The sequence below is a fragment of the Equus caballus genome, chromosome 15 (assembly GCF_041296265.1).
Source record: "Equus caballus isolate H_3958 breed thoroughbred chromosome 15, TB-T2T, whole genome shotgun sequence".
Taxonomy (NCBI): domain Eukaryota; kingdom Metazoa; phylum Chordata; class Mammalia; order Perissodactyla; family Equidae; genus Equus; species Equus caballus.
The window spans coordinates 76,134,237-76,160,754 of record NC_091698.1 but is presented as its reverse complement, the minus strand read 5'-3'; the positions used below and the strand labels follow the sequence as shown (position 1 = coordinate 76,160,754).

At 38.7% G+C, this 26,518-nt stretch overlaps 3 protein-coding genes across 7 annotated transcripts in view; 1 reads left to right on the top strand and 2 right to left on the bottom strand.

Annotated features, from left to right (window-relative positions):
• Positions 1 to 5,535, bottom strand: part of CEBPZ (CCAAT enhancer binding protein zeta) — a 24,994-nt gene extending 19,459 nt beyond the window's left edge. For both annotated transcript variants that reach the window (XM_023619230.2, XM_023619229.2), the window contains exons 1-2: positions 5,287 to 5,535; positions 1,701 to 3,199 (exon numbers count right to left, since the gene is read on the bottom strand). In XM_023619230.2, coding sequence (XP_023474998.1) covers positions 1,701 to 3,199; positions 5,287 to 5,442 — 1,655 coding nt within the window. In that variant the 5' untranslated portion in view covers positions 5,443 to 5,535. The remainder of the gene's footprint in view (positions 1 to 1,700; positions 3,200 to 5,286) is intronic.
• NDUFAF7 (NADH:ubiquinone oxidoreductase complex assembly factor 7) lies at positions 5,529 to 26,518 on the top strand. 2 transcript variants are annotated; one of them, XR_002800208.2, is made up of 11 exons: positions 5,529 to 5,658; positions 5,920 to 6,083; positions 9,629 to 9,709; positions 10,663 to 10,773; positions 13,890 to 14,103; positions 14,959 to 15,017; positions 15,741 to 15,851; positions 17,981 to 18,124; positions 19,094 to 19,267; positions 19,790 to 20,078; positions 24,375 to 26,518. XR_002800208.2 is itself a non-coding variant. In XM_023619231.2 (10 exons), the coding sequence occupies exons 1-10, from the start codon at positions 5,604 to 5,606 to the stop codon at positions 20,003 to 20,005; spliced, it is 1,329 nt and encodes a 442-aa protein (XP_023474999.1). In that variant the 5' UTR covers positions 5,529 to 5,603; the 3' UTR covers positions 20,006 to 20,635. The 2 variants fall into 2 exon arrangements, 1 of the variants encoding a protein (XP_023474999.1); XM_023619231.2 differs by lacking the exon at positions 24,375 to 26,518 and having other exon boundaries at positions 19,790 to 20,635.
• The window catches only part of PRKD3 (protein kinase D3), an 82,522-nt gene continuing 77,746 nt past the window's right edge, over positions 21,743 to 26,518 (bottom strand). For 2 of the 3 annotated variants that reach the window (XM_023618417.2, XM_070234773.1), the window contains 2 exons: positions 25,749 to 25,834; positions 21,743 to 24,636 (listed from right to left, as the gene is read on the bottom strand). In XM_023618417.2, coding sequence (XP_023474185.1) covers positions 24,463 to 24,636; positions 25,749 to 25,834 — 260 coding nt within the window. In that variant the 3' untranslated portion in view covers positions 21,743 to 24,462. 3 annotated transcript variants of the gene reach the window in all.

Here is a 26,518-nt window from a genome sequence, read left to right as displayed (position 1 = left end):
GTACATAGTTGCATATCCTAGTTGTAGGTTATTCTAGTTCTTCTATGTGGGATGCCTTCACAGCATGGCCTGATGAGTGGTACACAGGTCTGCGCCCAAGATCTGAACCAGCAAACCCCGGGCCGGTGAAGCGGAGCACATGAACTTAAACTTAAACCACTCAGCCATGAGGCCGGCTTCCAGAAATATACACTTTAAGAAGGCTTAAAAACCCTTGGAGGAAATCCATCTGAGAGAGCTGTTCACAAGTAGTAACTTAAAGAATGTACGAATGTACTCCTCAGAGATGTCAGACTGTTAAACTCAGATGTTAAACAGATATTAGAAAAATACGCTTCCAATAGATTCCAAACATTTTCTAAAAATTAAAGTTTTTAAGACCCTCAAAGTTTACCAAAAAATCTAAGGCCCCAAAACCTTTACATTTTCAGCGTTGGAGCTCTTTCCAAACTGAAAAAGTTAAGAATTTATTACTTTAAAAAACTGTAGACTCCTAAGAGTAAGAAAAGATCTCTGAGATTCTTTTCAGGGTACCAGTGCAATGAGCGCCATGAAACGTCATGAACTCCAGAGCCAACAGCCCTGGATTTGCCACCTAACTTGGCGTCATAATGTCTGTGTGACCTTGCACAAATTACTGTACCTCAAAGACTGGAGAGCTTTTAAGAGGATTAAACTCAAAAATGCATGTGAATATTATTAGTAATAATAGCAGCCAAGACTTACAGAGCACTATGTGCAAGCACTGTTAAGCACTGAACACCTATGAAGATTACATGGGTTAGCATATACATTAACTTGTTAATTTTAGGGAAGTCTCAGTTGTGTCATTTTCTAGCTGTGTAACCTTGGGGTAGTTTTATAATCTTCATAATAACCCTATGAGATAGGTGCGTTCCTCTCCATCTCACAGATGAACAAAACAAGACACAGTAAAATGGGATCAATCATGTTTACCAATAGCGTTTTAATGAGGACTAAGTAATTTGTCCAAAGTCACACAGCAAACTAATGGCTGGAACTCAAATCCAGGCAGTGTGGCTTAAGTCCAAGATATTAGCCACTATGTTATATTTCTCACAAGATATACGCATGTAAAATTACAAAAATGAATTAGAAGGAAATACATAGCTTGTTGGTACACCTGAACAGTTCCAAATGTTTACACACTGTTCCAAACATCATCCCTCAATGAGTGTGTTACAATGAGGAATTTTATTCACTGTGCTATATCCTGAGCACCTGGAACAGGGCCCAGCATACAGCTGGCACTCAAAAACTTCTAGTTGAATGAGCTGTGAGAAGAACATGGGGAAGAAACATAAGACTGAGGATGGAGGAGGGGGAGAAGGCAACTTCAACTATATCTGCAGTTCTATTTCTTTAATATCCAAAAAGATTTATAACAAATAGACAAAAATGTTAATGTTGAAATATTAGGGTGGTGGGATATGGATGCTTTCTTAGGGTGTTATTTCCCTGTATTTTAACAACTTCTCAAAATAAAAAATAAACAATGAACTCAAAGCATATAACATAGTTGTCCAACAGAGAAACAAAGATTAAGTGACATACTCAAAGTTGGTGAGTAGCAAGTAGCTGAGGAGGGGGCCCCAAATCCAATTTTCTAAGTCTTTCTCTTGCCCCACAGCATGGCACTTCATTCCTCACATTCACACATCAGAAGGCTTTGTACCTACCTGTACAATGCTGCATAATATCGATCTGATATTGTCTGCTGAGAATTCATTACTTGGAAAAGCAACATTAAAGCCTGCACACTGGTATTAAAATTCACAACATGCAACACTTTAAACAGCGTGTCAACCTGCTCCTTCACTTTGTCATCACCAGTCTGGGCATAAGGGTATGCCCTATTCACTCCTGTTAAAAGGGCACTAAGCATTTTTGATTCAATATCTTTTTTCTTGATACAAGTGCGAAAAAAACAAAAATAAAGAGTTATTAATTTGTTAGCCAATTCACTTTCTTCATGGGAGAGGGCCATTTGATTTAAAAAACAAATTGCATAATACTGTGCTTTGGAGCTGATATTTGAGCGAAAGAGCAGCCTTTCCACTTCACCACACACGACGCCTTTCATATTGGGATGTTTACAAAGTAGTGTCTCTAAGAGATGGGAGGCTTTTGTAGCTATCCTGTTCTGAGGGTCTCCCAGTTTATTTACCACCTGCACAAGAAGAGCCTTTTCTTCCTCAGGTTTGTTACAAAGAAGCTCATGAGCCACTGTAAGGGCTCGAGTTTTGGTGGTTACTAATGAATCATGACTTAGAGTTTCTAAGACCTGCACAAATTCAGCCACTAGGTGTTTCAGCTGGTGTTCAAAATACCATAATATCAGCCTTCTGTCTCTTGAGTCCTTGTTCCCACTGGACAACTGTTCTAGTTTGTTGAAAGGATGCTGGTTGAAAATCCGTAGCTTCCGACTGTCTGGCAAAAGGTCTGTAATGAGTAACTCTTTGAAGGTATCCAAAGCCATGAGGCACTGCTGTTTGCTGCCCTTCTTTTTAACAAGGTTCACGAGAGTTTCTACAAACTGGAGTGTGTGAATAGCATCATCCTGAATAAGAAGAATCATGGCTGCCATCCTGTCTCCCAGTGTACCCGATGACACAATTGCCTTCATCCAGGTAGAAGAGGCTCCCTTTTGATTATTCGTTTTATTTTTGAATAAATTGATTTCATGCTCATACAACTTCTGAGCCAAGGTTTTGTATTTAGACACAACCTCTCGAGGCTGGGGTTCCAAAGAATATTCATTGCTATATTCTAGATCATACCATTTGCCTCCAGGCTTGAGTAACAACGTCTGTCTCTCAAAGAATTCAAAGATGTCCTGCTGTTTTTCTTTCTTTGCTTTTGGTGTGGCATTGCTGTTCTCAGCAGAATGTTGTTCTGACTTCTTATTTTTCACCTTACTACTCATCGATGTCCTTCCATTTTCTGCCACATTTTGCTTTTTATTATCTACTTTAGATACTCCTGCTTCTTTTTTGCTAGGATCTTTTTTAGCTGGTTCATCTTCTTCAATTAAGAAAGCTTTTGCATACTTGGCCAAACTAAGATTTTTAATGAACGCTTCCAATTCACCTTGCCGAAGGTCATCAATGGCTCCTTTTTTGCCTCCATCCACCAGTTCCTCATTCTCATCCAAAGTAGCCAGCATAATGTAATCTTGCTGTATAAAAATATCAGATAAAAGTAAATTACAAATCCAAGAGTTTAGTTAAAACTTCAAAAGTTAATATGAAATCTGTATCTTTGCAATCAATTAAAGTGAGTCATCAGGGTATTGCCTGGACTCCCACCATACACCAAAATAAAAACTTGATAGATCAAAGATTAAAATGTGAAAAAATAGAACCATAAAATAATAGAAGGTATAACATAATTAAAAAATAATTTCAGAATAGGGAAAATCCTTCCAAATTTGACATAAAACTCAGGGCCCATAAAGGAAAGGACGGGTAACTGTTCTCTCACATACAAAACATACACAACAATCAAAAGACAAATAAACTGGAAAAAAAATACTGGCAACTCATATCAAAGTAAGTGGGCTTAATGCTTAATGTAACAGTTCCTACACATCAGTTGAAGAAGTAACAAATGACCCAACAGAAAGATATGCAAAGGATATAAACAATTGGTTCATACAGGAAAAAAAGTGGTTCTTTGAAAATATGAAAAGATGCTCAACCTCACTGACATTTAGAGAAATCCAAATTAAAACCACAATGATACATCCAATTTTTAATCTGTCAGATAAGCAAAGATAAAGCTATGACAGGTGGTGTCGGGGAAGGCACTTTCCTACTTGGCTGATAGGAGTGTCAAGAGGCGTGACATCTATGGAGGGCAATCTGTCAACTTCAACCAAAATACAAGACACACATTCTTTGACCCAGCAGTTCCATTTCCACAAATTTAGATTACACATACACTTACAAACGTGGCGGGGAAATATATATTCAAGGCTATTTACTGAAGCATTATTTAAAATAGCAAAAGACTGACAATTTAAATACCCACAATAAATGGCTGGTTAGATAAATTAAGGGAGACACGATGATTTAGGCAGGCATAAAACGAGTGACATGTACTGATATGGATGGATCTCTAAGATAGTAAGGGGGGAAAAGATGCAAAATATTATATATATAGTATGGTACCTTCTTTGTAAAAAATAACACACACACATATGTGTGTTTACTTGGAAGATACAAAAGACACTTATAAAAACGATTGCTTCCTGGAAGGGTAATTGCATGGTTGGAGATAAAAGTGAGAAAGAGACTTATCACCATGTACCCCTTCGTTTTTTAAGAAACCTTTTTGCAGAATGTGTACGTATTACATATTCGAAAATTAAATACAATCCAAACACAGAGCAAACTCCGAACCTGCCCCTGGAAGTTGCATTTCTCCTGCTTCTATTACCCCCCTTGAAAGTCTAGTCTCAAACGAAAACAATATTTAATAAAAAATAAGACAAATTGTGTCACGTATTTGCTCCAAACCTTCTAATGGTTTCACATCAAACTCAGAACAAAAGCCCACTCTCTTACCTCTCTGACCTCATTTCTTACTAATCTCCCCTTACTTCAGCTACACTGACATTTTTGTTGTTCATGCAACAACATGGCTCACTCCTTTCTTTCCTTCAGATTTCTGCTCAACCATCTCACTGAAGGGTTCCCCGATCATCTCATTTAAAACTGACGCCCTCTCCCACTCCTTATCCTCGTTTAATTTTTCTCCATCCCACTACTCAGCGTCTGACATACTATGTATTCAAAAGTTTAGTTACTGCTTCTTTCCCTTCACTAGAATGTAAAACCCAAGAGAGCAGAGGGCTTCTTGAGCGTACAGTGCGCACACGCACGTACTCTGTAAAAACAGAAGTTTAAAATTCCAACACTGCTGGAGTTCAGAACACTGCCACGAGGACAGGACCAAAAAAAGTCAGTCCTCTCTAACCTGATGGAATCCCAGTTATACGACGTCAACAAAATGAGATGATCATCTACATCCTAAGAGAGGCCACGGCATAAAACGGTTCAATTCTAAACTACTTTTCTCTTGTAAAGAGTAGTGGAAAACAAAAAGCGCGGGAAGCGCACAAAACACATTTCGAAGCCGGGTTCTGGGTCCAGGATGCCATCCACGCCGCAGCTCGGGGGCGTCTGGGCCATTTGCCCAGCCACGAGAGGGACCACTCCGCGCGCCTCTGTCCCCCTTCTCCGGGGAGTCCAAGGCCATTACCTTGGTGCCTCCGAGTCGTAACACTTCCTCCAGGGAGAACCCATTCTCGGCTCCCTCGTTATCATCCTCGTCGTCCTCGTCCGGATCTTCGCCCCCCTCCTCTGGACCCCACGGCCTCTTGGCATGGAACTCCAAAGGTTTCTTGGGGGCCGCCATAGCTTGCACAGCACGCGCGAATAGTCCCCACGTTCCTTCCGCTTGGCGGGTGACGTACTTCCTGCACGGGGGAGGGGGGGGGGGGGCGGGTCCCGGTCCCCTACCGGAAGTGGCTGTAATCCCCACCCCCGGGCGGCGCGCGGCTGTGTTCGGAGTTCGGCATGAGCGTTCTCGCTAGGGCCGGCGCTGGGCCGCTGAGTGCCGCCGCGCGCGCGGGTAGGCGTTCGCTCAGCCCGGGCCCGGTTGCCGTGGAAACCGCCGACGCGCCATCCTCAGCTGGGGGCTCCTGGGGCGCTCTGGGCTGGAGGCAGGAGTCTGGCCTCAGACGCGAAATAGCTGTGCGGTCGCGGGCAGCGGGCGTGCTGCGGCCGGGAGTCCGCTTTCCTGGCTTCGGGCGAGGCTGAGTTAACGAGGCTGCTGTGCACTTGCAAATACTCAGATGTTTAACCGGTCCCGTTTCACGTGTGTTTTTCGCAGTCGTTCCCTGGCTTTGGAGAGGGAAATACTTCAGCTCTGGGAAGGAGCCGGCAGAAAACAGCCTGGTGACTCCAATGCTGCGGCATCTTATGTACAAAATCAAGTCCACTGGCCCCATCACTGTGGCCGAGTACATGAGGGAGGTCCTGACCAACCCAGCCAAGGTAGGGGTCCCGGGCCAAGGGCTAGCCCGCTGTAGCAGCCTTGCGAGATGTGAGCCAGCAGGGGGCTACGCAGAGAGGGGCCCGAGGGTCCTCCGCCCAGGCAGTCGGGTACCTTCCAGGGAAGAGCCAGCCCCGAAGAGCTGGGGACACATAATGAACCTGTCTGTTGGTCAGGCTGGGTCAAGTCAGCGGCAGTGCCATTAGAGAGGAAAGGACAAATTCCAGAGGTGTTGAGGAGACAGTGTAACCGACTGGATTTATGAGATGAGGGAGGGATGACTTCCGTACCTGGGCGGACGGTAGAGAGTGGAATCATTTCTCTGGGAGAAGGGAATGCAGGAGGAGGAAGAGCAGCAGCCGATTTAGGAGGGCGGGGAAGGTCAGGGTCCAGTCCGATATATGAATTTGAAGTGTATGCGAGACTCGGGGATACCTTCTGTACGCAACTGGAAATATGAATGGAGTGCCTGGAAAGTTGTCTGCGTAGGGATGGCTGCAGCAGGCATTGGGAGCATATTCTGGGGTTTCTTCTTGAGAGTGGAAGGTCTGGGTCTTTACTCTCCTGGGATTAAGCACTGTCACAGCTTTCTGCCCTGCGTTTCCTTGTCTGCTCTCCAAAGCCACTTGGGGAAAGCCTGGAGTCCGTTTTTTTTAGAATGTTTCACCTTATGCTGGGTTGAAATATGGGATCTGTGGAATTCTGGGGTTGGTTTGGCCTATTGCTGCTGTTGGATGTGGTGGAGTGACCCAGTGTCCAGAGGTTTAGTAAACGCAGGGATCCGTTAATGCCTGTATGCAGTGCTACAGTGTACCAGAACTTGGTATAAGAAGAAACTTTAGAACCAACATCCCTGGGTTCGAGTGGAGGTCCACTTGTCATTTATTCATTTATTGAGACTCCAAATGTGCCAGGCACTATCTTAGGCACTGAGAATACTGCAGTGGACAGCGGAGTGTGGCACTTCTGTTCTAGTGAGAAAATGAACTATAAACAAGAAAACAAATAGTTAAATAAGATAGTTATAGGTTGTCGTAAGTGCTTCTAAAGGAAAAAAACCAGGTTGGTAGACTGAAAGTAAGTAGTACGGTGGGAATGAGGCTGTGTAGAAGTTCCTTAGGTAGGTGGCCAGTGAAGGCCAGCACGTTTGACTGAAACTTGAAGGATGGGGATGGGCCAGCTGGCAAAGAACTGGGAGAAGTGAGTTCCTAGCAGAGGAACGGGAAATACAGAGTTTTTGAGCTGGGGAATGCCTTGGCACAGAGAAGAGAGAGACACCAACTGTTGTGGCTGGAAGGTGGTGACGGGGGCTAGGGGGTTGATGGTGAGCAGAGTAGTATGAGATGAGTTTGGAGAGGAGCCAGTCCATACAAGGCTTTCATGGAATTTAGATTTTTGTGTTGGTGCAATGGGAAACCATCAGGAGGTGCATTTTATGCATATTGTGTTGGCGGTGACATCCAGGTGGAGATAGTGAGCAGTTGGCTTGAAGAGTCTGGAGGTCATGAGAAAGATTGGATATGTATATGTAAATTTGGTCGTTATCATTATATGGATGGCATTAAAGCCCAAGGAACCAGGGAGAACATACTTAGAGAAGAGAAGCTTTCCCAGGATTAAGCCTTGAGGTAACTCTCAAATTTAGAGTAGAGGTTCTGAACCTAGGGATCCTTGAATAATATGCAGGGGTTTGTGAACTTGGATGGGAAAAAATTATACCTTTATTTTCATTAACTTCCAACCTAAATTTAACATTTCTCTAATTATGAACATAGGCAACAACCAGTAGCATCAGCAATACCTGTGACTTTAGCATAAGTGGAAATCACTGGTATTATCATCACAACAGACTGATCACAGGTATCTCAAAATACCATGGGGCTCAACTGTACTTTGAAACTTCCTTACTATTAGACCTGTGGCTCGACTTTTGTGTGTGTGTGTGAGGAAGACTCGCCCTGAGCTAACATCTGTGCCAGTCTTCCTCTGTTTTACGTGGGATGCTGCCACAGTATGGCTTGACGAGTGGTGCCTAGGTCCGCACCCGGGATCCGAACCTGTGAACCCCGGGCCTCTGAAGCAGAGCATGTGAACTTAACCACTATGCCACTCGGTTGGCCCCCTCAATTTTGTTTTTAAATCACTTACAAAGACCCATATATATTACTATCACAAACTTATTTAAATATTTAATAAGTATTTTTCAGTTGATTTCTTTTGTAATCCTATGTGTTTTAACTCCTGTGCATTTAAAAAGCATTCTATGAATGGGTCCGTAGTCTTCACTTGACTACTAGAGTGATTCATAACACAGAAAACACCCCCAAAATGCTTACTTGTGAAGGGGAAAGAGAAAGGCTAGAGGGAGGATGTTGTGCTCTTGTGTGGAGTGAAAAAAAAATTTTTTTTGAAGATGGGAGTGACAATTATATTGCTAATGCTGAGAGGGAAAAGTTACAGCTGTGAGAGAAAGGAGATGAAAACAACCCCAGCCTGTGAGAGTTGTGTCAGGAGTGGTGATTATCCAGGAATTAGGTTTGGATAAGAGCAGAAGGGGAGGCTGTTTCATCCTTTGAGTCCCCAGGAAAGAAGGGGAGCAGGTGGAGGCCAGGTGGGGTCAGGAAGCTGAGGAACGCTCTTTAATTCCTGTGTGGGCAGGAGCCCACGTCATCTGCTAAGAGTCAGGTGATAGGAGAAGGGGCTTGAGGAGCACGGAGAGTTTTTTAATAAACCATTCTTGAGTCTTTCTTGAAGGTGAAGCATTATGCTAAAACTTGGGATGTGAAGGTAAATAAGACATAGTCCTCTCCCCCAAATAACTGCCTTGAGGTGAAGAACATAGACATACATAAAAAAGCTCAGAAAAGGAAGCACTGGATTTAGTGTGAGGTTAGAGGGCTGGAAGAGGAGGTCAAGGAAGGTGCCATTTGAGCAGATGACGTCTTACTGAGTATAGGCTTGCCAGGAGAAATGGAAAAGGAGAAGGGAGAGCATTTGCAATGGCATGGATGTGTGGACAAGCAGGGCTAATTAAAAAAAAAACTAACTTTTTATTGAGAGATTCATGTAGAAAAATGCATGAATCACAAGGATACAGCTTGATGAATTTTCACAAAGTGAACACTCCCATGTAACCAGCACTCAGGTCAGGAAACAAGCTCGCCAGCAGGCAGGGCCAATTTGGAATAGAAAGTGTATGAATTTGGGGGAGGAGGCTGGAGGGGTAGGCAGGGTCTTCCTGTTGGGTTGTGGGAGCACGGAGCACGGAGCACAGAGCATGAGGAGGGTCTGGAATACTGTAGAGATGAGGATTGCATGGCTTCTGCCTTTATAGTCAAGGAGTAATTGTTTTTCTACCAGTTCTGCAAAATGATTGTTACTTTTTCAAATTTAGGTAAAGACATTGTGTTTATCTTATTTAGAAGAAGACCTTTCTTACTAAATAATTGTTTATTTCATTGTATACATTATGTAAGATTTTGGAGGGGTGTTTTAAAAAGCCTTATTCGAAAATTAATTTGTTTCTCCATTTTCCCTTTTTACTTAGGGATATTATGTGTACCGTGACATGCTGGGAGAAAAAGGAGATTTCATTACTTCGCCTGAAATAAGTCAGATCTTTGGGGAGGTAATATGCAATGTAAACTATAGAAGAAACTAATATCACAAACATTTGAGAGCAGATTAAGTTGTATTATTCTATAATAGTGTTTTACAGCTTTGATTTGTGATTCAGAAATTTTAATTTTTTTGTAGTTTATATATGGAAGGAATAGGGAGCAATAGAGGAAAGATAATGGTATAGATGACATTTGAGAAGTTTATACTTTCCTGTAGAAAAGGAAATGTAGAGAGAAGTGGGACAGAAAGAAAAGAGATGGAAGTAAAGAGGTGAACCAGATGAAATATGAGAATGGAAGGTGGAAGAGAGATGAAAGGAAAGGTGAGGAAAGAGGCAGAGAGTACCAAAGAAGGAAGAGAGAAAAGATAAAAACCATTGAGGAATTAGTGGAATCAAGATGCACTCCAGAGCACCCACCCATGATTTAGCCATAGATACAATAGAAGTCTCCCTTTAAGAAACTTTTAATTCTCTTCAGGAATACTAGTTCATTTATTTCCATATAAGAACCTTTGATCAATGTAGAAATAGGAAATAATACACAAGAAGAAATAGAATGTAGGTATTAAAAAATATTACTTATGCCTAAAAGCCATGTAATTATTGAAATTATATGGATATGAAAAAATGGCACGATCATTTCATGTGTCTCTTTGCTTTCAAATACTAGTATCTTTCTGTAAGTGGTACCCTCTTATCTGTGTCACGGGACCTTCTATAGTGGAGGTTGCCTTTTAACTATTTTCTCCTGTTATTAGGCTTCCTGAATGGTTTCTGTAGTAACATAGTCCCTGTGAAGTTCCTGTGTGTGTATGCTTTATGTACATATGAAATAACATGCATATGGTTGTTTGCAAACATTTTGCTTTCTGGTGTAAAGTGTGTATTATGTGGAGTTTTACATTGTGATATACTTTTATACTATATAATACTTTAATATAGTTTTTTCCTTGTCGCAGCTGCTAGGGATATGGTTCATTAGTGAATGGATGGCCACTGGAAAAAGTGCAGCTTTCCAACTGGTGGAACTGGGCCCGGGTAGGGGTACCCTTGCAGGAGATATTTTGAGGGTAAGTAATAAAAAAATGTCTCATAGTCTCATGTATGTCAATCTTATTACTTTTGACTGAGTTTGCAAACTTCATTGATTTCCTTGGCTTTCAGTCCTACCTCCTTAATCTTAATCTCATATTTCTCAACTAAAACATGTCAGAATAATGTAATGAATCATTACTTCTTATCTGTTTGTAAGCTTAAAAATGGGGGCAAGAAGAAGATTGTGAAAGCTTAAAGTATAAAACATTTAGAAGACATTATGGGAAAATATATTTGTCTTCTGAGTGGGGAAAGAGCTTTTTAATTATATAAAAAGCAGAAGCCCTAAAGGAAAAGATGAATAATTTCAACTACATTAAAATTAAGAACTTTTTGTTCTTCAAAGACTCCATAGAGTGATGAGACAACAAAGAACTGGCAGTTAGAATACATAAAGAATTCCTTTAAATCACTGAGAAGTTGACAGATAACTCAGTAGGAAAGTCAGACCAAGGAGGTGAATAAACTGGTCATAAAACAGGAAATCCAAATGGCCAATAAAAGCAAAAATATGCTCAGACTTATTGGTAGTCACGGAAAATTAAAATCACAGTGAGATACCACTGTATCCTCAAAATTAGAAAATCTGACAACATCAGGTGTTGGTGAGGATGGGGAGATATGGAGCAATGGGAACTCTCATCCAGGTACTGCTGGTAAGAGTATAATTTGGTACAACCACTATTGGGCACTATCTACTAATGTCAAAATTACTTATACTGTATGACCCAGCAATTTTACTGCTAGACATATACCCTGCAAGAACCAGGGCATATGTGTACCAGGACAGCATCTTTAGCAAGAACTGGAAACAACCCAAATGCCTATCAATGGAAAAATAGATCAGTAGATTGTAGTATAGGCATACAGTAGAATACTAAGTGCTGTGAAAATGCATGAAATCATGACAGAATGCAACAAAAATCAATATGGAACAAAATGTTGAGTGAAAATAGCAATTTGTAAAAGAATTCATATTATTCTATTTATATAAAATCCCAAAGTAGTCAACAGTAAACAATATGTTTAGTGATACAAATATATTTACTAACATTTATAAAGAAAAGCCAGGAAATGATAAACTCGAGATTCAGAGTGGTGGTGACATCTGAGGGGGAGGGAGGAAATGGGGTCTTAAAGGTAATGGTCATGTCCCATGTCTTTAGCCAGATAGTGAATATTATCTTGTGTATCATTCTTTCTATTGTTCTACCTGATATTTATAAAAATATTTAAAAGGAAGAAGATTGTTTACAGTACATGATAAGTAATAGTATTTAGTAAACTTTTGTAGCTTTTACTGTTTTGGAACCCATTAGTCTTTTTTTTTTTAAGATTTTATTTTTCCTTTTTCTCCCCAAAGCTCCCCGGTACATAGTTGTGTATTTTTAGTTGTGGGCTCTTCCAGCCGTGGCACGTGGGACACTGCCCCAGCATGGCCCGACGAGCGGCACCACGGCCAGGCCCAGGATCCAAACCAGCGAAACCGCAGGCCGCCGAAGCAGAGCGCTTGAACTCAACCACTCAGCCATGGGGCCAGCCCCCCATTAGTCTTTTTGAGTTTATTTCATGTGTACCTGGCAATTCAGTGTAGAAAATAAAACACATACTTCAATATAAATTTAAATTTCTTGATGCTCTATGGTTTTTGCTTGAAATTAGGAATTGAAGGATTTTTTAAAAGAAAATATATAAACATCTGACAAATAAGAATCCTGGTTATATTTGAGGGGGGAAAAAGAAAGAAAACCACTGATTTACGTTTTCAAGGCTCTATTTTATATCTTTTTAAATTGGCAAAATCATTGAATCTAAAATATTTAATAAGATTCTTAAATAATATTTTCTTGTTTCAAGTATTTTAAAAATCAAGCCCAGGGGCCGGCTCTGTGGCCTAGTGGTTAAGTTCGTGTGTTCCACTGCGGCGGCCCAGGGTTCGGATCCTGAGCGTGGACATGGCACGGCTCATCAGGCCACGTTGAGGTGGCGTCCCACATCCCACAACCAGAAGGACCGGCAACTAAGATATACAACTGTGTACGGCGGGGGGGGGGGGGGGGGGGGGGGGGGGGGGGGGGCGGGTTTGGGGAGATAAAGCAGGAAGAAAAAAAAGATTGGCAGCAGTTGTTAGCCCAGGTGCCAATCCTTAAAAAAAAAAAAAAAAGAGGATTGGCAACAGTTGTTAGCCCAGGTGCCAATCTTTAAAAAAAAAAAAAAAATCAAGCCCACAGCTCTTAAAATGTATAAAGGATGCTTTCCTAGGTCGAGTTCTCAGAATTCTTAAAAAGCCAAAGAATTTAAAGGAATTACAGAAAATAGCTAAAGGTATTACAGACCTGTTTTCATTTTTCATCTTAACTTTCTAAGGATTTTTCTCTCAGGAAGAAGTTTTTCCAATTATAGTTTTATCTCAAAACTACATTGGGAAAAATCATCTTGTCTGTGTTATCAGTCTGTACCTATGTATTCAGGTCTTAAAAGCAGGAGGCAAATCACCAGTGAAAATTAAATTAAAGTGAAAAATAATATTGATGTATTTTATGCTTTTGAATTTTTAGCATTAAAGTATTAGTAAAATATTAGTATATTCCTTTTTTCCCCTCATGCTTACAACAGTAAAAAAAATGCATAGCTAAGAAAAAATTGAAAATGTGGAAGAATCCCAGAATTAAACTGTCACCTTTTAGTGCCATTCAAATTTGACTCCCTGAAGACAGTGTTTAATCTTCTCAAAGATGAGGTTATTTCATAGACATAATGGCTTTATAAAATCAAGGCTATAAGTATTTTATTTCCTTGGTCTTTTTTTAGACTCTCTAATCTGAATATTTTTTTTGGATACTAAAACTGTTATTTTTATTTGTTAATCATAATTCTAACGTTTATCATTAGGAAACCAAATTGTTTACTGTCCATTTCTTATATAGATTTTGCTCAGTAACTCTAATATGTTATGATTGTCACAGACGGCTGGAGAGTGGCTTGTCTGAGAAGTAGATCTCTTTGAAACCAAATATTACTTCTGTGACCTGAACAAATTATTGAGGTAAATGTTTAGAAAACCTAAATTTTTTTTTCTTTTCGTATGTAGGTATTCAGTCAGCTTGGGTCTGTACTGAAAAACTGTGACATTTCAATACATCTGGTAGAAGTGAGCCAAAAATTAAGTGAGATTCAAGCATTAACACTGGCTGAAGAGAAGATCCCATTGGAGCGAAATGCTGGATCTCCAGCATATATGAAAGGTGTTACTAAGTCTGGAATTCCAATTTCCTGGTATCGAGATCTGCAAGATGTTCCAAAAGGTAATTGTTTTACAGTGATTAATGAAAGAATTTTGATCACAATCCCTCAGAGAACTGATAGGTGACCACGACCTTGAAGAGCAATATAATCCTTAGTGCTGCCAAGACCCCTCCCATAGAGGCTAGCGAACTTCTTTCTACCAAAGAGCATTGTATTAGAAAATAAAAAACTGCCTAACTTTAAGGAGAAATCAATTTCACAAGGTTTTGCAAAATCAAACAAAACAAAGACCAAAGTGTAGATCTCTGTTGTGCTTTGTAGTTTTTTGCTACCCCTAAGAGAGGACTGACGATGAAGCAGCCCAGGGCAGCAGGGTCTGAAGGAAGCAGTGTTAGTAGATGGGTTCAGTTTAATTATCTCATATTTTGAACAATTTTATTTGCCTAAGGCAAGCAAGGGTTGGTGGGAAAATCCCTGCACTCATCAGGAATCTTGTATTGATGGGCTCCAGCTCAGACCTACAGTGGTGGCCTGACTTGGGGCAAGGCACCTCAGCTGTTCCTAGTCTCAGCCGTCTGGGATGATTTTAGGAAATTCAGATCCTCTTCTAGCTAACAAATTTGAGTTCTGATTTCTCTCAGGTCTAGTGATGAATAAAAGATTAAGCTGATAATTGAGACATGTTGGCTCTCCAACCCCGTTATGTGGAAAATGAGAATAGTAATAATGTTCTTTGTATGTTCTGCAGAGTAGGTTTGCCTTGAAGAGGTGGATGATTCTGTGGTAGTGATGATTATGGAAGCATTACAGGTTCCAATATGAAGAAGTAGGCATTTTCTTTTTGTTTATGTTCAGAAAACAAATTCATTGCCTTAAAAATGCTGAAACAATTTTTTTCTTCTTTTTTAAAATAGAGTACAGCTTTTATCTTGCACATGAATTTTTTGATGTTCTTCCTGTGCATAAGTTTCAGGTATGATGGGAAAAAAGTCACATTTATAGTTGAATAACAGGGGTCTTATGTTGTAAGAATTAACATTACAATAATTTAATTATTCAGTATATGAACATTACTTGTTGAAGTGAACAATATTTGGAATCTTGATGAATATAAATAATTGAAAAGCAAAAATGAAATATGACATAGAATTCTTAATTCTCTTGGGATAGTTATTAAGAATTCTTAATTATCCTGGGATAAGGATATAGGACAGTGTAAGATGGTAAATGACTATAGTACAATGAAGGATTATTTTTTAACGAATATTCTTAAATTCCAAAGATTAAAATTTTTCTTCATTCTTTCTGTGAGGAAACTTAGGATTTGGTGGTAATGTACGTGTACTGGTAACCTCTAAGGTTAAGAGTATGTATTTCCTAGTAATTTGTTAGCAAAAGCTTCTGATTAGTCCTTCTGAGTCTCTTTGCCATTTTCTAGGCAATTTCCCTCTATGCTGCTTATTTTATCTTCCACAGCGCCCTCTCTTATCTAAACAACATTAATAGTTTGCATTTATCAGTCTACTCAAATTGTTCAAAGAAAATGAAGTAATGCCTTTAAGTAATTTTAAGTGGGTAAAGTGCTCTGTAAATGTTAGTTATCTTTTGTATGGTAAGAGGAGAAAAAATAGTTATTTTGGTAGAGGCAATTTTGAGAACTTGCAAAGTTTGTTTTCATGCATTGTTTTGTGTTTAGAAAACACCACAAGGATGGCGAGAAGTATTCATTGATATTGATCCACAAGTTTCTGATAAACTGAGGTTTGTTTTGGCGCCTTGTGCCACTCCAGCAGAAGCTTTCATACAAGTAGGAATAAGTTTTTTCTTCTTCTTAAGTTTATTGCCAACCAAGTCTTCAAAGTCCTATTTTCTGAGTTACTATTTTAGAGTTCCTTTACAGGAGGAGTGTTGCTAGCAATATGTGGGGTACTTTTTATTACTGGTGAAAAGTGCAGAGGATCTAGACTCAGGAGAACGGGTTCACATCAGTTCTTAGCTGTGAGACCTTAATGCAATGTAATAAGAAAGTAAGCGCTTAGCCAGCAAGTTCCTTATCTTCTCCATTTACGTCAGTTCTCTATCAAATGGTGACAATATTGTCGACTTAACAGGAAGTAAGAGTTTGATGTGTGTGAAAACAGTGTGGTACAGCATATAGTAAAGTAAGAATAATAACTATTTATTGAGTACTTTGTGTGAATTACTCCGTATTTTCTCATTTAATTCTCAAAATAACTCTGTTACTAGGTAAGTTTTACTGTCACTCTCTTTGGGCTGCTGCTAGAGCATGTTTTCTTTTCTCATGCTTCCATCCAGATCTAAATTTGATTCTAAACTGCCAAAATGGTAGGTTTACTACTGTGTTTTATTGACCTGAAGGAATAGTCACAGGAGCCCATCTATCTTAGGGTTGTGTTTAAAGGTTCAAAAAAACCTGTACTTCTCAGGAATGTTTGGACTTTAGATTGCCTGTTTTATTCCTTTTTTTCCAGCTCATAAAAAAAGATTTCTCCTTTCTGGACCATGCTAAAAACTTCTACCTTAGGAGTTATCAGTTTTGAAAACAAAAGAGCTTTTAAATATAAACCTGTGAATTTTCTTTGCAAAGCATAGCAAGTTAAAACATCAGCCTAAGCACTTTTTTTCAAATTCTGGCTACCTGACTGTACGTGAGAGAGAAGCAGATTCATAAAGCTACCAAAAGCCAACCCTCCGGGCCTGAAAGTTGTGCTTCTTTTTAGTTCTTGCCTTGAGTGGTATTCACTTCTGAGAGAGGGAGTGATGGTGTTCCGTCTCATTTGAATGGGGTGAATGGTAAGGGAATCCGTCATCTTGAAGAACAGTCTAAGATGGTAAGAATGTGAGCATGGTAGGCTGAGGTGGGTCAGCTTACGCCTGAAGTGGCTGACCTCATGGTTTTTATAGTTAAACCTCAGTAATTTATTTAATAGCACTGGGGGCTAAATGGTTTGTTTCATTTCATCCTCACAAGCCTAGTATTTACGTAATGAGGAAGCAGACTTGGAAAGGTTAAGTGACTTGTCTCTAGTAAGCAGCAGTAGAAGAGCTGAGACTTAAGAGCTGAGTTTGTCTAACTCTATACCTGTTAGACCTGTGCCATTATAGGCAGAGACATCAGGGCAGGTTATCCTTCATTTTTAATAGGGTGTTAGGAGGAAGCAAAAGTTAATGTATGTTTTCATAATGAAGAAAAAAAAATTTTCATTATCTCAGGAATTAGTGAAATTTCATATTTACTAGTCACATTGACAAGTATTAATATTTATTGTCATTTCACTTTTAAGCTAATATGCACTTATTGAGAACCCTTAATTAATAGCTGGACTTCTTAGGAAATAAGGGCCTCAGGTATATTGGCACTAGTTCACAAGCTGATGTTTCTAGCTATGGGGCGTATCACTGGGATACCTTTTGCCCTGACAGAAGGCATCATAGTATATTTGCTTAATAGTGTCTGTTTTGTTATACTGAATTTGTATCATTTGTTCTTTCTTTTTATTCTTTCTTTCTTGTTCTTTCTTTTGTAGCATCTATTGTGTGCCAGGCACTGTTCTAGGCAGACGAAAATTCCTTTCCCATGCTTTCAACCCAGAGAGAATATATTTATGTGAATTGTGATATGAAAGTATTATCACCATAAATAAAATGATAATCTTGGCCAGTGGAGCAGGGGATTGGGAGGGCATATCACTTTTTATAGAAGTGATTAAAATTGTCTTTGTAAACTAAGTGGACAGCATCAACCAAGGAGTTCTGTGTAATAAAAAGGATGTCATATGAAAAGTTGAGTGTAGACAACATATTCATATTGGGAGGGAATGTATTTTTATTGTAACTAAGAAATACTTGTTGTAGAAAAACTCTAAGGAAACAGTTTTTTGAATGATGTATTTTGATCCAACTGTTCCCTTCTAGTGTGATGAAACAAGGGATCACGTGGAAGTGTGTCCTGATGCTGGTGTTATTATTCAGGAACTTTCTCAGCGCATTGCACTAACTGGAGGTGCTGCACTGATTGCTGATTACGGTCACGATGGAACTAAGACAGATACCTTCAGAGTATGTATGATTCAGTAACATGATTTATCAGAATCCAGTTGGTAGATTTACTTAATTATCATTTGTTAGGTTTGAAGCTCATTGAAGATCTTTATCTTTGGTTTCTACAGTGCCTAGCATTGTTGTATTACATTATCTTACTCAGCTGAGCGTAAGCCCACTGTCCACCTCTCCTTTGAACAAGGTCTGAATTAGCTACGTTCTTCCTTATGTTGCAGAACCTAGGTTTGCATAGATCCTACTAAGCATCTAAATTAATACAAATGGAAAGATTTTCTTAAAGTTCTTACAATTTTCTCCTTCTCCATTTAAAAAAAAATTTGCTACTTTGCAGATTTGATCTAGCTACTGTAATATTCAAAACTTTTTCTGTCATATTTTCAATATTTTTCTCTCCAGATGTTTTCTCAACATCCTTTCTTATGTTTTGAATATGATCAATTCTGTTCAATATACTTTAGATGCTATCAGTCATTTCCTAGATCTGTGCTTCTCAATTTCTAACTTTATTGTATCTAAGAAAAATCTGGAGTTTGCTCAGAATGTCGATTCTCTGGCGTTACCTCCAGGATTCTGATTTATTAGGTCTGGGTAGAGCCACTAACATATTCTCAGGTCATTGTGATGCACATGGTTGATGGATACACTTTGTAAAATACCATCTAAGTTCTTATAAGCCGAATTCATCTGGAGAATTAATGAGATCTCTATTCCGTCATCACAGCCATTACAAAAATGTTAAATAACTGTCAAGGGCAGCATCTTCAGGACATTGCGCTTTATATTCAGTTTTCCACATAGCATCTCATTCGAAGAAAGGGTGCTACTCCATTAAGTTTGTAAACCTTGGATTCAGAATATATTTTCCTTTTTAACAGTTATGTAAAATGTACTACGATGATAACATTTAATTTTGATAACTAAACCATAAAAGGACAGAAATTCATCATTTTTAAAATTATGTTCAAGGGGTTTTGTGGCCACAAGCTTCATGATGTCTTAATTGCCCCGGGAACAGCAGACCTAACAGCTGACGTGGACTTCAGTTATTTGCGCAGAATGGCACAGGGAAAAGTTGCTTCTCTGGGTCCAGTACAACAACAGACGTTTTTAAAAAATATGGGCATTGATGTCCGGCTGAAGGTAATCATTTATTTCACTATCATTAAATATTTTAATTTCACAGTATTTCAAAAACATATTTTAAGTCAGTTCACCTGGTATTAATCCTATTGTAGTTAGCCAGATGTTTGGTGTTCCAGTGTTTTCAGCAATGTAGGATTTAGTGTAGTAATCATACAGCCTGGGGCAGAGTAGCTTCGTGAGTTTTCATGCATCTCCATGTGAGGTAGAATTAGGACTTCCAAATAATGTTCATGTTCATTAAGAAAACTTGACCCTGTTTATGAATTTTCTAATTGTGCTGAGGACATCTTAACCCTTCAGTGTAGATCAAAGCACCTGAATATTTGTTAAACATATAAATCCATAGGTTTAGGTCACAGCAATCTGTTTTTCATAAGCTCCCCATGATTCCGAGGCAGGTGATCAGAAATCACATTTTAAGCACTGCTTTATTGAATAGCTAATAATCATTAGTATTGCTGCACATAACTAGGAATCCTTTCTTCTGATTATTTTTACTAAGAAATTTTTTCTTTTCAGGTTCTTTTAGATAAATCAGATGACCCATCCATGAGGCAGCAGTTACTCCAGGGTTATGATATGTTAATGAATCCTAAGAAGATGGGAGAAAGATTTAACTTTTTTGCCTTGCTACCTCATCAAAGACTTCATGGTGGAAGTCATCAGATGAATGCACGTCAGTCAAAACCCTCTCCATCACCTGTAGCTGGGTTTGGTGAACTTGTTTGGCGGTGATATTTCAGTTTGGGCTTTTTACCAAGTCTGCCTAAGAAACCAAAGCAAAGGGAACACACTTCATATATCACAGGTAAAATAAGTATTGAAATATTTTCTGTTTTCACTGCCAATGAAAATGGCCCATCTTATATACAGTACAACTAAACTTTGAATTTTAAGGTTATCTCTGATTCTTGGTACAATTGTGTGTTCTCAACTTAATGAAACATGGTATTTGTAAAACTGAGTTTCTTTTAATTAATAAGGCTAGTTGCTGTATTTTCATTTTATTTTAAAAAGTAAACATGAACACCAATAGGTTGTTTCCAGTTTTTATTAAACCAAACTGGCCATTCACAGGAGATTGATTAAATAGAACTTCATGTAGTGAAGTAGAGCAATGTTCTGACATAGAAAGATCTCTAAGATTTACTAAGTGAAAAAAGTAGAGTGCAAAATGTTTTGTAGTTATGATTCCATTTTTGTTGGAGAAAAGCTAAATTTAAAGAAATGCTTATAAGTAATTTCATGGAAATTAATATATTAGTGCAGACTAGCTGTTTTCTATTTTGTGATATTTGCTTGTATATAAAAAGTATGGAAAAGATGCCCATTAATCACTATTAAATTTCCCAATCTGGAAGTGCGTTTGAGGCGTATGAGCTTATTTGTTCTCTTTTGTGGTATTTGAATTTTTTACCATTTGCTTCTGTGAATTTTATAATTAAATTCAAAATTAGATCCTTTTTCTTTCTTTGTTTTTTTTTTTTTGGTGAGGAGGATTGGCCCCAAGCTAACATCCATTGCCAATCCTCCTCTTTTTGCTTGAGGAAGATTGTCACTGAGCTAACATCTATGCCAGTCTTCCTCTATTTTGTATGTGGGACCCCACCACAGCATGGCTTGATGAGCGGTGTGTAGGTCCATGCCCGGGATCCGAACCTGCGAACCCCAGGCCATCAAAGCAGAGCATATGAACTTAACCTCTACCCACTGGGCCAGCCCCTCAAAAAATTTTTTAAAGTCACAGTAAAACCAGTAAATCTGACATATATTTGAAATATGAGAGTAAATGTAGACTACATAGAAGGAGTAATTTCCTAAATTGAGTAATTCTCCTTTATTTTCAGATAAATGTCAGGTTTTAATTTTATAAGTTCTCATTTTTTGGTTCACAGAACTTTTATATTAAAACCAGACACCTGGACTTTCTGAAGAATTATATTAGCAACACAAATTTACAAGTGAGATTAAGAGAAAAGAATACTAGTCATGTCTTGAATTTATGACAACTATATTGGAAGTTCACTGGCAGAGTGACGAACTGTTGCTTTTTATTACTTCTTTGGCATAACTGAGAACAGGACTACCTTCTGTAGCTCACTCTAAAGTAAAGGAAGATGGAGGCATTATTTTTCAGATGCAGCCCAGCCTTGGGCCATTCCTAGTCACCCTTATTTTATTTCGATATTTATTTTCTTCTTTCCAAAAGTTGGCTGGGAGAATTTTTGAATGAAAATGCCCATAGTTGGCCCCTTCTAATTTTTAATCACTTTTATAATTAAAGGGGAGGAATTAGGCAATGCCTTCTATCTTAAAACCTGGAAAATTCACTTTGATATTAGGTATTTAATTTATTTAAGTCTTCTGGCAGTTGAAATAGTTGAAAATTTGAAGGCAGTTCCTGAAAAATTTAGTCACAATTATTCAGAACTTTGATTCCAAGAAATGAGACCTCCAGATAATTATCTCAAATTTCATATAAAATTATAAGAATGAGTTGTTTTTTATTTTAGGCAGTTAAAAAAAGAATCAGTGTTCTTAAATATAGCATTGTTCCATTTACAAATAGTATTTCCAAAATAGTTCTCTTTCCAAGGCCTGGGAAAATAACACAACCAAATAAAATTTTCTTTGGATACCTCTACTAGAGATAGGCTCAGGTTTTCACATGGAAAAGTACGGTAATATGGAAATACATTTTATTATCAAGCTTCTCTGAGGATATTTACAAAAAGTGGGATGTAACAAAAAATATAAAAATGTACTGAACAGTGTCATTATAGACTACTTTGTACATTATCAAATGTTTCTAACAATTATTTCTTATACAAATACAACTTGACTTCAAGACAAAAAAAGGTTATGCGAGTTATACAGTATCTGGAGTAGTTACTCAACTCCAAATTATCTGACAGTGCCTCTGCAAATTTTTTTAGAAAACTTCTTAGGCATTCAACAATAAAAACAAAAAGAGTGCAATTAATTTCATGGCTTGTAAAGTTTGATTATTTAAGTATAGCAAAGAAACATCATTCCAGTTAATTTTCACCTTATGCAGTAAAACCATAATAGGGTGCCTAGTGACTCAGAATTACTCTGTTTTGCGCGTTGATATAAACAGACTTACTTTGGAGATATTTGGAGCAGTGATCCTCTATCAATCACAGGGAAAATACATTTCTAAAAGGTTTTGTAAAATGAACTTTTAGAACTCCTATATGAGAATGAAGTAGAGAGAGATGTTGTGGAAACGTCTTCTGGAGATCTTTATGGCTGGGCAGTACAGCAGAATCACTGGGCAGAGTTTAGAGGGACTTGAGCCACAATGCCTGGGTTCCTATCCACATACTGTGTGGTCTTTGGCAGCTAGTTACTTAATCTCCCTGTGCCTCAATTTCCTTATCCATGAGACAGAGTTCATAATGCTTTTACCTCATGACTGTTGCGAGGCTAGGTTACAATATGTAAAGAGCTCAGGATGTAGGAGCACCGCATGTCTGCTGCCACTCTCTCGAGGATATTTCTAGTCCTAGTTAAGGAGTAGTGTCAGGGATCTCTAAAGGCCCTCTCAGTCTTAGTCTGTTCATATACAAGAACATTCTTTTCCTTTGCTACCTCAAATTCAGCGGGCAGTGTGACAGGTAACACTTTTACAGTTTTCAGTTTATTGAATAGGTTCATACATATCTGATCTTAACAGCAACACTATGAGGAAGGTAGAAGCAAGAATTCTGATCTTCATTTTATACACTGAGGAACTCGAAGCTCAGACAGATTGTCACCTGCCCAGGCCAGCATATCTCCATAAAGAATGGAGCCAAGACTTAAACCCAGATTTTCTGACTCCAAATCTTTTGCTCTTTTTGGAGAGAAAAAAAAAGTTTAAACTGATTACTGAGGAATCAAGAAACAAAAAGCCACTAGATTTTTTTATAAGTGGATGGTCTAAGATGTTAAAATTTTTTGGGGGAAAACTATTTGTAACTTTTTAAAAGCTATGAAAAAAAATCTAACCTCTTAAATACTATGTTTGAGCGGAAAAAAATGTCTTTAGCTAGCTGCTGGAGCTGAAACGTTAAAAAAAAAGTTATTTCATTTTTCCATTTGCTCTGCTAATAATATAGCCCTACCCTTATAAACTAAGTGTTTTATGCTCCACCCCACCCCCACACCCCAAACTGCTTAAAATAATAGATTTTAAAATATTCCAGCTATCTGTAAAGCCTTCCAATAAAGTAAGGGAAGAAAAAATGGATACTGTTGCTCTTCTTTCCTTAGCATTAACTGACTGTGCACTGGCCTAGTTTTAGTATATATTTAATTTTCTTCCTCAAATTATTCAACCCTGTGTAAAGATAAATTGTGTAAAGTTGAGATCTATCCTCCTCGAATGCTGGAATTCAGTTGTGGCAGCACAGTGGCATCAGTGGGAAGGGGAGCAGAGGTGAGTTATGAGGAGACATACATAGCAACTCAGCACTTAGATCAGTAGTTCCTACTACTGGTTTTGTAACATCAGCTGCCCCAAATTCTCTTAGAGGCTGTTGCAGCACACTCAGAAAAGGTGACAACTTAATTCAGAGTTTCAACTCCAAAAAGATTAGAGAGCACTGTTTTGGAGTCTTGACTGACCTCAAAAAAGAAAAGTAAAACAGTCCAGCACTCCTGCTCTAGGGTCTAGGAAAAAGCCCTCAATGGTCAGTTACACAGTGTTTCCAAGTCCTTACAGGAAATTGCGTGCTGGCGGCCTCTCAGTTCTCTCTCAAATACAAACCTGTTGAGTCATCAACCTTAGAACTCCTGTATGATTTGGTCAAGCTATGTACTAACTGGACTCTAGCCTGCCTTTTTCTCCCGTTTTAAAAATAATGTAAGAACACATAAGGGAAGATAAATTAAGTGCCACTATTGTACTAAAGTGAAGGATTAGGAAAAGATACAAAAACCAGTTATTGCTTATGCTATAAAAATTTGTGAAAAGCTTCATCTTGGTTCCATTATGTGTTTTTATTACTCAGTTTCCCCTCCTGTACCTACTCATTATGAACTATAGTATTGGTGTCACCGATTCCTTATATTTCCTTATATCTTTGCATCCTTGCAGAAGACAACTGACAAAGAACAACAGTTGTGCAGCAAAATATCAGTCCATAATGTGAAATCCTTCCTTACTGAAGTTAGCTCATTGATAATTAAGGATCTTCTTCCATATCATCTGGATTGGGAGCCATAATGAAGTGTTTGGGGTATACAAGGTTGTGTGTGTATGCATGTATTTCCCAGCGGGCATCATCACTTTCGTGTGTAATGTAACGTTCTCCAATGCGAGTTTCAAATTCTCTAAGGTCAAGCCACGTCTGATAGTCCTAGAAAAAAAAGAAGTAATTATGAACTATAAAAGAAAGAAAATACTGTCAACCGTTTTTTTGCTTAGCACCCTAGTCATATAATTGATAACTCCTGCTCATTAGTACTTGTTATTCCATAATTCCATTTGTAGTATTTTAAATTAACAACGTTAAAGATAATACTTTTTCAAATTCAGAATCTCTAATTAAGAAAGGAACTAGTTTTTGAAAAAAAAAAATTGCCTCAGGGTTCTGAGGTGGGTAATAGCAATCATTAGAACATTTTGTTCTATGCTATGAGAGGCCTATACCTTACTCCTCAAACTAGGGGAAAGTGCTTAGAAGCTAATCATGGAGACTACTATGACTGCACTCATTTTGCAGTTAATTCTACCCCTCATTTCCTTTAAAATAGTTCTAAAGCTTTACTCTGAAGTTTGGGAGGTATCTTTTGACAAGTCTATGCAATGGCTTTTGGGGGAATTAAGCCAAACATTTTAAATGGCATTTCTAATCTCTTCAATTCAAATATAAACCCTTCAGAGACATTTTATTTATTTTATTTTTTTAAGGAAGATTAGCCCTGAGCTAACATCTGCCACAAATCCTCCTCTTTTTGCTGAGGAAGACCAGCCCTGAGCTGACATCCATGCCCATCTTCCTCTACTTTATATGTGGGACGCCTACCACAGCATGGCTTGCCAAGTGGTGCCATGTCCACACCCGAGATCCGAACTGGTGAACCCCCGGCCACCGAAGCGGAACGTGCGCACTTAACTGCTGCGCCACCGGGCTGGGCCCTCACAGACATTTTAAAAGTAAAATATATTTGACAAAATATCTCATGTTTACCTTACAAAAATGTGAAATGAACACATAAGGCCCTATAAAAGGCTAAAACCATTGCTTTTAGATCATGGAAGTTTAATTGCCTGTCACTTCTGCACAGGAATGGTATACTGCAAAACCTCCAGAGATTCAGCCGCAGGACAGACTAAGCACTGAAGAACACTTACATTATCCTAAGACGTGGAGAAGCTGTTGATCTTAGAGTGGTTTCATGGGATAGGACAAATCACAATGAACTGCTCAACTGAGGATCAACAAAGAGAGAGAGACTTTTTTTTTACCTGTAGCCAGGGATGACTAAGAGATTTGTCCACACTGTAACGTTTTCTCATCTTCACTTGAAGCAGGTTGTTTATCAGATCAATTGCTAAGGGAAAAGACAAAATTAGATACATGAATTTGGGTCCACAGAGCACCCCAAACTTGTGACTCTCCCTGGAAGGCAGTTCAATCCACACAAATACAGGGTTGAGGATTCTTGCTTCTCAAGGACATGGGCTTTAAGCTAACATGTTAGAGATCCACAAATGTTTACTGAACTTACAGTGCCCTTGTTTATTAAGTAGGCAGTAGAGGACAGGTTAAAAAGGACAGACTCTGGAGCCAACCTGCCTGGGCTGAAGTTGTTCTGCCACTTATTATGTGACGATATGGGGTCAGTTACTAAACTATGTTAAACTAAACAGTTACTAACCTGTGCCTCAGCTCCTCATCTGTAAAACGAGGTTTTGAGGTGAAATTCCTTTAATATATGTAAAGGTTTAGAACACTGCTTAGCACATAAATGCTAAGTATTAAATATTGTTATTTCGGGGCCGGCCCCATAGCCGAGTGGTTTTAAGTTCATATGTTCCACTGCAGCGGCCCAGGGTTCACCGGTTCGGATCCCAGGCATGGACATGACACCGCTTGTCAGGCCGTGCTGAGGCAGCATCCCACACAGCATAACCAGAGGCACTCACAACTAGAATATACAATATGTACTGGGGGGTTTTGGGGAGAAGGAAAAAAAATTATTTCAAGATGAATAAAACAGACTCTGATTACAAAA